The 12514-nt window shown below is 33.9% G+C and overlaps 2 protein-coding genes across 2 annotated transcripts; both read right to left on the bottom strand.

Moving 5' to 3' along the window:
- Positions 1 to 594: 594 nt before the first annotated feature.
- Positions 595 to 4658, bottom strand: LOC111024202 (uncharacterized). Its single transcript, XM_088126064.1, is given in 7 exon segments — positions 595 to 784; positions 786 to 1058; positions 2333 to 2495; positions 2497 to 2576; positions 3155 to 3381; positions 4046 to 4184; positions 4397 to 4658. Coding segments are annotated over 7 exon segments (1131 nt in total). The 5' UTR covers positions 4613 to 4658; the 3' UTR covers positions 595 to 751.
- A 2191-nt stretch (positions 4659 to 6849) lies between these two features.
- On the bottom strand, positions 6850 to 10645 carry LOC111024193 (uncharacterized). The gene is made up of 5 exons (XM_022301829.2): positions 10361 to 10645; positions 10073 to 10214; positions 9184 to 9410; positions 7810 to 8067; positions 6850 to 7289 (listed from the first exon to the last, which is right to left on the bottom strand). Exons 1-5 carry the CDS (start codon positions 10400 to 10402, stop codon positions 6984 to 6986), a joined length of 975 nt encoding a protein of 324 aa, XP_022157521.1. The 5' UTR covers positions 10403 to 10645; the 3' UTR covers positions 6850 to 6983.
- Between the last annotated feature and the right edge of the window lie 1869 nt (positions 10646 to 12514).

The following is a 12514-nucleotide window of genomic DNA, read 5'->3' as shown; positions in this document are numbered from 1 at the left end:
ATACCATTCGATAAAATTAAAAAGTTCAAAACTATTCACGATAAACACGGATTCTTCTCTAAATTTGTAAAACTCATTCCCCATACTTGTGAGAACTTAGAAATTTAAAAGTATATAATAATATAAAAAAATTGATTATAGCATATTTAAATTATATCTCTACTTTTCCTTCAAATTATTATTTGTATCATAATATTAGATCCCCATCCACATTCTCACATGTCCATAAGTTCGACGTCAATATAAAAGGTGAATCGACATTTCTATTATATCTTGAAAAGTTGACAAAATATTTATAAAAAAATATATCAACAAATTTTCTTAATTTTGACATAATATTAATAATAAGAATTTTTAACTTATTTAGAAAATGGTACGAGACTCATTTATTTTTTTAATTTCACACCTGATGCTACTATATTTGATTGTCTAGATTATGTAATTCGTAAGATATTAAATCCTAAATAGGTAGCCACCATAGTTTGACCTCATTCAAGCCTTATGTTATTTATATGACCCTTATTGATCACTAGCCATATGGTTAGAAACTAAAAATCTCTTGCAAAAGCATATTAATTATTAGCAACAATACAATTCAAATTGATAGATACTTTATTCAAAGCACATGTTTCATAGGCTTCCACTTCATAAAGTCATAACCGAAACTGTTCAAAGAGATTATTTTCCATATCAACAGCATAAACCAACTTGAAACCTATTACTACAACACTTCTTTCCAAAGACAGTATTTTTAAGGTATAAGCACAACTGACCCAGATGTTTTTTCGACCCTCGAGGTCAGCATGGGCCTGCGCAGCTTGAGATAAAGGGTATGTATGATTCACACGAACCCGTAAAACACCAGATTCAATGTTTGTAAATACCTCTTGAGCAGCCTCCACCAGCTCGTCCCGGGTTGCGGTATATTGCATAAGGGAAGGCCTCGTTAAGAACAGAGACTTCGCTGCGAGTGCAGAGAGTGGAACTGGGTCTGGAGTACCTGATGATTGTCCAAAATTCACCATGTAGCCGCGAGTTTTCAAACATGCCAATGATCCCTGTTCATGAAAAAAATCATGAATGAGGCTTAACTCTTCCAAGAAACAATCCAGTTACTTAGATTACAACTAAAATCAGTTCATCCCAATACAGGTCTGTTCATGTTGGCTACCTGCAACTCAATTTTAGATCAGTTCATGTCGGCTAAATCAGTTAGTCTTCTAGTTATTAGAGAAAAGAAAATTAGTAAATTACCCTAACTAAAGATTCTATTATTTCTCTCAAGTCTCAATCCACATCCCCACAAAATAGCAAAGAAATAAGTCTGCCATATAAATCTTCCCTTATCCAGAAAAGGAGGGAACAACAGAACCTCCTCCATTAGAGCCCGATGATAGTTCCTGTTATGAACCCACGACACTCCAAACAGCTAAAAGAAAATTTGCGCTAACTTGTGAACTAATAAAATTTACTAAGAGACAGTTTATCCTTCCACATTTCACCATATCATCTAAAGCTGTGAAAGAAATACAGAAGTGTGTGATAAGAACACAGTCGCAATATGCCAATGGTCTAGAAATAGAGAGGCAATCTAGACAGGTCCTCAAACTTTCAAGAAGGTTGAGCCTCTCCCCACAATATACATAACTTCAGTGCCCTTCCCCTCCATTCCCCATCATACTTTAATACTAGTAGTCATATTATAAAAACACGCCCCAGCTACCATGCGAAAGCCCTTACAAAAACGCACCCACATGAGTGATTTACAGACTCCTCAGTCCTCAACAAACTCATGGCCAAATCATCTCGTTACGTCACTTATGCTCACTCGACTTTCTCCTAGCTTAAGTGAACCAGATTGGGGGCTTGTTCTTCTCATTGGTGTGGCAGGTAATTTTAGACCTGAAATATTAGTGAAACTTCAGCCATGGAAGAAACCTGATGCCCCGACCCGTGGCCCAAACTACAGCTTTGGACCAACATTAGATGGGCAACATAGCTGAGCAGTTATTTGATTAGAAGATGGGCAGTTTATAAAGAAGCTATCAGACTATGTGTTCAGTTTATTAGTTCTGTTTTTGTTAGTGTTTAGTTACAAGTTGTTTTATTCACTTTCTCTCTCCCACACGTGTATATACTTTAACCATGTGGTCAATAATATTAAGCAGAGAGTCTTTTTATTCCCATTACGTCTTATAGAAGCAGTATCAAAGAATTGCTGAATCCTTCAGAAGTTAGCAAAGACATGTTTCCTTGCAAGTCACAACAACCTAGAGTTTGTGTAAGAGTACGTAAAAAAGAAAAGAAAAGAGATGAAAAGTACAATAAATACCTCGAAGGTATCCTTTCCTACAGAGTCATAAACAACATCAACTCCATTTCCGCCAGTTATCTCATTAACACGAGCAACAAAATCCTCTTCCTTAAATATAATAACATGATGGCATCCATCCTCCTTAGCTTGAGCTGCCTTCTCTTTGGTTGAGACAATACCAAAGGCTGTTAGCCCACTGGCACAACAGGGACCCAACTCCACCAGCTGCTGCATGAACGAGTACAATATGTCCAGGTTCAACCTGAAGAGAATATCAGGCGAAATCTTCTTGGTCATAAAAACATTTCCAATGCTGGGACATTGTATGTTGGAAAGCCAAGATTGCCAAGTTAGAAACTTAAAATTTCCCAAAATTCAAAGTTCAGTAAATGGATGTAATTGCATGAAGAAATTACGTGATATAAAAATTTTCTAAGCAATTTTTTTTCCCCTGATATTTAAGCAATTGTTACTTGCAGTCTGATTTATTACTCTCCTATTTGATGTCACATTTAAGGACCGCTTTTAAATAATATAAGAAGATACCATATTCCTTTCCATTCACATCCAACCCAAATGAAGTTAGTTGGTCTAGAAAAGTTCAAATAAATCATAATTTCACCTTTCATATGGATCAGGATTATTAAACACCATTTCTCTCCCCTTATGTATACAACACATTCATGTAAAGTGGATGGAAAAATCATACTCGACAATGTCGTGAGTTCGTCACAGGCATAAGCATTATAATGATAGACTACCTGTCATCAAAGTCATGGAATGATACACATGTACAGTCAATCTAACATCTGAAAATAAATATTGCAAAACTCAACCAACCTTGTAACAACGACGGAGTAGAAAATGAGCGGTCATACCCTTCAGAATGACAGATGCTGCAACTGTTGGATCAATTGAGGGAGGAAATGGAACAACTTTGTCAGCTGGAAGTACCTGTTCTTCAGAATATGAGCCCATTGGATTCCCAGCATAAGCAACAAGATCCCCAACTTTCCTGTCGTTTACTCCATGACCCACAGCCATCACCACCCCAGCAGCTTCCATGCCTGCATTGTAAATTATTTTTTAATAACGTGGCACGTAAAATAAAGGTCACTTCTGCATTCCAGTTGAGTATCAGCCAAGTATTAACTACACAATATAAATTTATAAAGAAGAGAAAAAATGGTAGCTCTCAGAATAGAATACAAAATCTTAAAAATAACAGGGCAATATTTAGAACTTTTGAATTTCAGCCTTGCCATTCCATTTTGAGCCCCCAAGGACCCTAACTTATTCCACACATTTCAAGCGTGAAAGAATTAAACAAGTTTGAGAGCCGATGTGATATTGTTTATCTTCCAAAATCCAAACCTATGGTAAGCAATGTGGAAAACATCTAATCTACGGAATGAAACGTCAATACCATTGTTAACGCACAGCCCTCAATTCAACCAATTTCATACAAAAGTCTATTTCTATCACAGACTGGTACTTGTACTGTTTTAGACAAAACACAGTAAAAGGTTGTACCAGGAAGGGTAAAAAAAAGAAATCAAAAGGACTCCAACTACCTACACAAAGAGAACAATATCTCAACATGTTAACCAAAGCCTTCAAACTCCACAGACAGTTATTAATCACCTAATGCTGGAGGAAAATAACATGCCATTAAAGAAACCTTATTCAGAGTCCATAATCTTCCAATTAACTTAAAGAAGAGAACAGAACCTGGAGTAAATGGCAGCGTAACCTTATATACTCCTTTTCTGAAGTATACATCAATAAAATTTAGACCAATCGCCTTGTTTCTGACTCGAACCTCACCCTCCTTTGGCTCTGCAATATCCACATCCTCCCATTTGAGAACCTGTTGCCATTATTTTCAATAATAAATCCAACGAGAAAGCAAGCAATGGCTGCAGAGTAATGAATATGAGAGAGCCGAAGCAAAAATGTTCAAGCCATCCCACTACTAAATCAATTCTAGTGTAGGTATTTTGCAGAATTCCTATAAATCCGTGCCCAACAGAAGGAAAACAATCGAATACTGAATCAAAAGCGCAGAAAATACGGGCAAACCTCAGGCCCACCAAGTTCATGGACCCTTATGGCCTTGACCATTTCTGGGGCCGAAGAAATTGCCCTCGCTATGAAATTTTCAGTCCCGTGCTTCGAATGGTAGCGAGGAGTCGTAAACGAGCAATTGCTAGGCGGTGGAAATCGGTGGAAATCGGTGAGTCTAGAAGAGAGAAGAAGACGAAGATCGCACTGGAAGCTGGTTCTGAGTAACAACATCAATGGCCGATTGAATGGACTGACGGAAGCAAATTTGAACAGCAATGGAGCTGAAACTAGTATTCAATTCAATTTGATGTAACATAGTAAAAAAACGATCATTTTTTTTTACCTTGTGCGTGCTTGATTTAGCTTCTCAATTTGAAGTGTTAAAAAAACACATTTGGTGGTGTATTTCATTTGAATATAGTTTTAAATGAGTAACAATTTAGCCTTGACAATTTATTTAAAATGTGCAATAATTTCTTGTAAAAAAAAAAAAGTGTAATAATTTAGTAAAAATCTCATCAAAATTAAATATCTATTTTTTCATAACTTCTTAATCCTTGTAATTTATAGGTTTAAATACTATTTTGGTTCATGTACTTCCAATAAGTATTTTTACAATGTCTGGTTTGGTCTCTATACTTTAAAAAGTGATAATTTTTGTCCATTAATTTATTTTCTATCACAATTTCAATACGATAGTCACTCATGTACTTCTTAAAAGGTAAGCACTTTCATTTTTTTTTTCTTTTAATACAATAATATGTGAGGGTGGAGATTCGAACTCACATCATTTTGATCGGAGATTGATGCCTAAACTAATTGAGTTAAGTTGATGTCGAGGGAAGTGTGAGCAATGATATATGAATACCTTTTTAGACATTAATATATTTAGTCGTGTCAATGCTTTTAGATTTGAGTTGGACATTAATGGTTGGTTTAATGGGTGTAGTTAATAAATAAAAAAAAAAGGATTTCAAATTATTAATTGCATTTAAAACTAAATTAATTCTAAATCATTGAAACTTTATAAGAGAATATAACATGTATTTATTATATTAAGAAAAACCTAAAAATCCTATGATAAAAGATTATATATACAAGGTATCATAATCAGTATCTTAATAGCACATATCATTCAAACATAGAAATGATGAGGATCCATTGGTATTTTTATTAGAATAAAAGAAAACAACAAAGAAGACACAACCAAGCAAAATAGAAAACTATTGAATCTCTTAATTAACAACCTGCGTAGATGAAATTACCATCGTATGCTTACAAAGTTGCACTAAGATTATATGGGTCGAGTGATGAGCCTACGTTTTAATTTAAAATAAATTAAAATTTATCCCAAACATAATTTCAAATTATTTTTGGAAACGATCTCAAAATCTATATATTTCAAATTTGGGGTTCCAAACAAGGATAAGCCAATAATCATTTTTTTTTAATTTAGTTTATAAGCACTACTTCTACTTTGTTTGTTATCTATTTTTGTTTTTAGAATTTGTCTATTAGTTCAAATATGTTTGTAAGAATGATGAATAACATATCAAATAAATTCATCAAAATTAAACATAGATATAAAAAATGAAAAATAAAAAATAAATAATGGTTATCAAATGTTGTTGAGTTTTGGCACTCTTTTACCATGTTTAATTTCTAAGTTAAAAGTATTTTCATGGTTTAGTCGGGATATTTTTGTTGCTTGATCTCGACTGTTTTTCATACTGAGTTTTGTATGATTTCGTAGTTTTTTTTTTTTTTTTTAGCATTATGATTTTGTAGTTAGTTCATGAGAAATCTTCTAATTTAAATTGTACCCACTTATTTAAATTTAGAGCATAATCTGATATAATTGAAAATTGAAAGTTTAGGTTAATATTGATAAAATAAGTACAAGAATAAAAATGAGTTTTATTGAGATTATTTTGAATTAATAAAATCCTATTAGTCATTTTTATAAGCTCCACGGAAATGATTTAGATTAAGTCATCTATATTTTTTAGAAAGTAAGTTATATCAATAATCTTTATCGGGTGAGATACTCAATTTCATCCATATACTATAGAATTTTCATATCTTTTTTAATATTATTATCTCATACGTCAAATACATACTAGGATTACATCTAGTAAACTATAATTTTTCATAAAATTGATATGGGAGATGAAGAAAAAAGCAAATAAATTTTCCACTCAGATGTCCTATTTGGTAATTATTTTTTATTTCTCATTTTCATTTTTAGTTAACATTTCTTAAAATTATATACAAATTTTGGAAAAAACAAAATCCAATTTGACAGTTTTTTAAAAATATATTACTCTTATCATTTTCTTACCCCTAATAAATATCTAAAATAATTAAATATAACATAATAATTATAAAAATTCATTGTCATGTAAAAGTTTGATTCTTTGACAACATTCTCCCAGTCCTAACCTTCTAAAAACTTGGGACAAAGGGTATGAAAATAAGTGAATTCAAGTCATATTGACATATACTTTCATCCAGAGCACATATTTCACAGCCTTTCCTTCCCACCTCACAAAGTCAATACAGAACCAGTTCAAATAGAAATGGTTTTCCAAAGACAATAGTTTTAAGGTATGAGCACAACTGACCCAGATGTTCTACGGCTCTCAAGGTCAGCATGCGCCTGCGCAGCTTGAGATAAAGGGTACGTATGATTAACACGAACCCGAAGAGCACCAGATTCTACATTTGCGAATACCTCTTGTGCAGCCTTCAACCGCTCATCCCAGGTAATGTTATAATGCATTAGGGTAGGTCTCGTCAAGAACAGAGATTTTGCTGCAAGATCAGAGAGTGGAACCGCATTGGGGGTACCTGACGATTGCCCAAAGCTCACCATGTAGCCACGAGGCTTTAGACATGCCAATGATCCCTGTTCATGGAAAATAAAATCATGTTTGAGGCTCTCTCTCCCAAGAAAAATTCTGTTACTAAATTCTATTCAAGTTGGCTACCAGTAACTAAATCATGATTTTTTTCTTATATGAGCAGCTGGAAAAATGAGTAGTTTTATTTGACTAGAAGGTGTTTAAGAATTGCTGAATTGTTTAGAAGTTAGCAAATACACATTTCCTTGCAATTCACAACAATCTACAGTTTGTGTAGTAGTAACTAAGAAGAGTATAAAAAATATAAGGTTTAAAATTTAAATCCTATTTTGGTCCCCGAACTTTCAAAATGTCCATTTTGGTTCTTAAACTTTTAAATTTGTTTCATTTTGATCTCTGAACTTCCGAAATGATGGAGACGAGTATTATGTAAGCGAATAATAGATGACAAAACAATATATACCAATAGTCAAAACGATTATTTTATGAAAGTTTGAAAACTAACGTAGACGTTTTAGAAGTTCAGAGATCAAAATGGGATTTAAAACAAAGTACAATTATTACCTGAAAGGTATCCTTTCCTACAGAGTCATAAACAACATTAACGCCATTTCCGCCCGTTATCTCACTAACACGAGCGACAAAATCCTCCTCCTTATAGATAATAACATGATGGCATCCGTCCTCCTTGGCTTGAGCTGCCTTCTCTTTGGTTGAGACAGTTCCAATGACAGTGGCACCAAGACTGTTAGCCCACTGACACAGTAAGGATCCAACTCCACCAGCTGCTGCATGAACGAGGACAATATGTCCAGGTTCAACCTGGAGAGAATATCAGGTGAAATCTTCTTGGTCATAAAAATGTATCCAATCCTGGGATAATGTATGTGGGGAAAGCCAAGATAGAAACCTAAACATTCCAAACATCCAAAATTTAGTAAATTGATGAAATGGGATGGGATGGAGAAATTACATGATACAACATGCTTCTAATAATTTGTCACTTCTCACATTCTCATATTTGATGTCTCATTTAAGTAGTTTTCAATAAATATAAGAAGGTACCCTTCTCCTTTTCATTCATATCAAACTCAAATGTAGTTAACTGGTTTAAATCAGAAGTTCAAATAAATCTAAAAAGGTTAAATTATAAGCTCGGCCCCTAAATTTTTATTTAATAGGTCCCTGAACTTTAAATAGTCTACTAGATCTCTAAACTTTCAATTTTGTGTCTAAAAGGTCCTTGAACTTTCAATTTTAATTTTTATGCATGGTAGGTTCTTTACTTATTGAACATTTTTTTTAATTCATGGACTACGTATAAAATTCAATAGGACCTTGTTTTATAAATTTTGTGTCTAATATGCATGTGAATTTTAAAAAATATCAAATAGGTTAGGGCTCTTTTTTTTTTATTTGGTTGATATTCATGAGTGTCCGAACCAGCTTGCTTGTACCTTGACTAATCTCACGAGACAACTGCTTGACTCTACTACATTTGGTTGCCAAGGTAACTTTAGGATATTAAATCCCAGGTAGGTTAGGGCCTTTTTAGAAAGCTCATTCGACACTTTTAAAAATTTAGAGACTTATTAGACACAAAAGTGAAAGTTTAGAAATTTGTTAGACACTATTTAAAATTCAAGAACATAATTTTTTTAAAAGTTCAAGGACGTATTAATACGACTATGAAAGTTCACGAATTAAACTTGTAATTTAACCCTCTCAAAATCACCTTTCACAAAGATCATGCTCATTGAACACCATTTCCTTTCCCCTCAGGTATACAACACATCCATGTAAACTGGATGAAAAATCCTAATCTATAATCATGTGAGTGTACTAGAAGTCTAAACATGTAATGGTAGACTACCAGTTCTCAAAGCCATGTTCCTTAAGTCTAACGACTGCAAACAAACTCTATGAAACTCAACCAACCTTGTAAGAATGATGGACTAGATATTGAGCTGTCAGGCCCTTCAGCAGGACAGATGCTGCAACTGTAGCATCAACTGAGGGAGGAACTGGAACAACTTTGTCAGCGGGAAGTATCTGTTCTTCGGAATATGAGCCCATCGGATTCCCAGCATAAGCAACAATATCTCCAATTTTCCTGTCATTTACTCCATGGCCAACCGCTGTCACCACCCCAGCAGCTTCCACGCCTGTATTGTAAATTATATTACATAATGTGGCATGTAACATAAAGCTCGCTTCTCCCACATTCTAATAAAGTATTAGCTAAGTATTTGGATACTTGTCATGAGTACTACACTGTTTCAGTTGTCCTGAGTCAGTTTTGTACTTTGTGAAGTATAATGAATAATGAGACAACAGGTGAGGCGATCAAGGGGAGACGACAAAATGGTAGCTCTCAGAATACAAAATCTTATTAATAACTAGGGGAGGGGACAATATTTAAGGCTTTTAAGTTTCAGCCTTGCCATTCAATTCACGAGGCCCCGAGGAATTAAACAAGTTTGAGCATCGATATGATATTGTTTGTCTTCCAACCTATTATAAGAGACATGGAAAACCTCTAAGCTATGGAGGTTTTCCATGTCTCTTATAACAATTAGCCAATTTCATACAGCACTATTTCTCTCACAGGCTTGGTACTTTTAACTCTTTACAGGAAACAAACTGAAAAGATTGCATAAAAAAAAAACCCCCAACGATAGCTGAACATGGTAACAAAAGCCTTAAAACTTCACAGACAGGTATGAATCACCAAAAGATGGAGGAGGACACAAACTCATGTCGGTAATTAAAGAAACCTTTTCCGGAGTCCATTATCTTCCAATTAATTTACAGAAAAGAACAAAACCTGAAGTAAAGGGCATGGTAGCAGCTTTATATACTCCTTTCCTGAAGTAAACATCGATAAAATTTAGACCAATTGCCTTGTTTCTAACTCGAATCTCACCCTCCTTCGGTTCTCCAATATCCACATCCTCCCATTTGAGAACCTATTACCATTATTTTCAATAATAAATCCAACGGCAGAGCAGCACAAGCAAAAATTAATTCTAGCAGTAGGGTTTTTTTTTTTTTAATGCGCAGAATTCATATAAATCCATACCCAACTGAAGGAAAAGAATCGAAAATTGAATACCTCAGGTCCACCAAGTTCATGAACTCTTATGGCTTTTACCATTTCTGTGGCCGACGATTCTGCTGTACTCTCACTATACAAGTTTCAGTCCCGAAGAGCCGTAAACGAGCAACTGGGTGGCGCTGGAATCGGTGGAACAAACGCTGGAAAACTATGGAGCTGCAGAGGTCTGAAAGAGGGGAATCATCCGAAGGTCGTAATGGAAGCTGGTTCTTCGTAAGTACCGAACGTTCACTTGGACGGTATCGAACTTTTCAGAATTCAAATATAAATATATTTTTTTAGTATTCAATATTCTATTGATGTAACCAAGAAAAGAAATGCACTAAAAAGTTTAGAAATTCCTGTAAAATTTATGTTAAAATTTTGGGAGGAGAATAGTTGGTTTTTAAGATACAAGTAAGAATGACAACACGGGACGGGACGGGGTCGAGGGCCCCCCATCCCCGCCCTTTTGGGAATTTTTTTCCATCTCCGCCTTCATCCCGAAATTTTGGAGGGGCGAGGAATCTCCGTCGGAAACGGGTCCCCGTTATAAATATATTTTTTTTAATTTTTAAAATTTTTTAATTAATTTTTATTATTATTAGTATAAAAAGTGAAAAAATTCTAAATGAGTTGTTAGCTTGAGTTTTTTTTAAAAAAATAGAAAGTATTTATAAAATTAATATATATTAATATTATTATATAAAAAAATAGAAAAAGTAATAAAAATTTAAATGAGGCGGGGTCAGGGACGGGGATCGGTCCATCCCCGTCCTCATGGGGAACCCGATTGGGATCCTAGTTTGACCCGGTCCCCGATCAAACCGAGGAATCCGCGGGGATCGGGTCCCGTTGGTATTTTTGCAATTCCTAGATACAAGTTAAAAATTGACCTCGTCCCCGCATGTTTACTAAAATAAAAAATAATAATTTAAAAAATAATATATATATATATATATATATATATATATATATATATATATATATAAACATATATACTTAGAAATCTATGGATGTCCTCTTCTTTTCCTTTAAAAGCACAATTGCAAAGTGTTTGATTGGAGTGATGTGATTCTAAATGTTTCTTTTAGTGATGAATAATATAACATCTTTTTTAGTTGCTTCTTGTTATGCTATCTAGTTTGGGCATAGCAACACAAGGAAAAACACATATTGTATGAGAAAAATACTATTTTCATTCTTTATACGTTTCAAACTTGTTAAGCTTGAGGATTTAAATAGAAGAGTTAGAAAATATGAATTTAAGATGTTGAGGTAAAAATTTGGTTTTCTGAAATTCACGCACCAATTTTCAATAATAAAAAGAGATTCGACATACCTACAAAATAAAAGGATTACACAATCGTGTGGTGCTAAGTCACACGCTCTGCTTAAGTCAGAATCATGGTTTAAGGTGAAGCGTAGCAAAAAATAGGGTTTTGTAATGTACCTTGATCATGATGTTACTTTCCCTATTTATTGATGTGAGAACCCTTGGAATTCTATGGATCATCGAGTTAGTAGGATATCTTTTTTTTTAATAGGAGATGGTGTCGCCGTGCACCAGACGGAGCAATAGTGGAGTTCGGGCCCGACTTAATTATCCAAAAACATAAGAAACCTATGTGTTAGGGTATTTGTTTAAGAAAATGAACCATACTTAAATATTGACTCAGTATTAGGTATTGAACTATATTTAAGTATTGACCCGTTAATAGGTAAATTCCTTCCCACCGCCAATTAACAGTTAATAACTATTTATTTTTTTTTAAATTATGAAAAAGAAACTCTCTCTTTTGGGAGGAGTAAGTTGAATCCTATGAGTTTGTCCAATAAAACTTAAACTTGACAGAACTATGGGATAAACATGAATTAGATATCTAAAGGCAAATGCACCTAAACACCCGTTTGAAAGAGAAAAAAAACTTTAACCACTAAGTTATTTTCCAATTCAATTATAATAATAATAATAATAATAATAAGAAAAGTTACCTCAATCATAGTTTTTTCTTTTCATATTTAATAAATATTAGGTGAAAGATCTCTTTAGTACACCAGTTCACTAAGAGTGAGAATACTTCACACAGTCATGTGAGGTGGAGATCGAATTAAAAGATAAAATAATATTTTATCCATTGAATTATGCTCCAACTAAATAGATCAATCATA

Source organism: Momordica charantia (assembly GCF_013281855.1).
Source record: "Momordica charantia cultivar OHB3-1 chromosome 6 unlocalized genomic scaffold, Mcharantia_2.0 BLBB01000006.1, whole genome shotgun sequence".
In the NCBI taxonomy this organism is placed as follows: domain Eukaryota; kingdom Viridiplantae; phylum Streptophyta; class Magnoliopsida; order Cucurbitales; family Cucurbitaceae; genus Momordica; species Momordica charantia.
Note: the sequence above shows the minus strand (reverse complement) of the source record. Positions and strands in the feature narration are given on the sequence as shown.

Excerpts from the sequence above, each read along its gene's own strand:
- LOC111024193 (XM_022301829.2), bottom strand. The coding sequence starts at position 10,402 with ATGGTAAAAGCCATAAGAGTTCATGAACTTGGTGGACCTGAG. Across the intron at positions 8,068-9,183 it reads TAGTCCATCATTCTTACAAG|GTTGAACCTGGACATATTGT; the intron begins GTTGGTTGAGTT and ends TATTCTCTCCAG. Across the intron at positions 7,290-7,809 it reads TAGGAAAGGATACCTTTCAG|GGATCATTGGCATGTCTAAA; the intron begins GTAATAATTGTA and ends TTCCATGAACAG.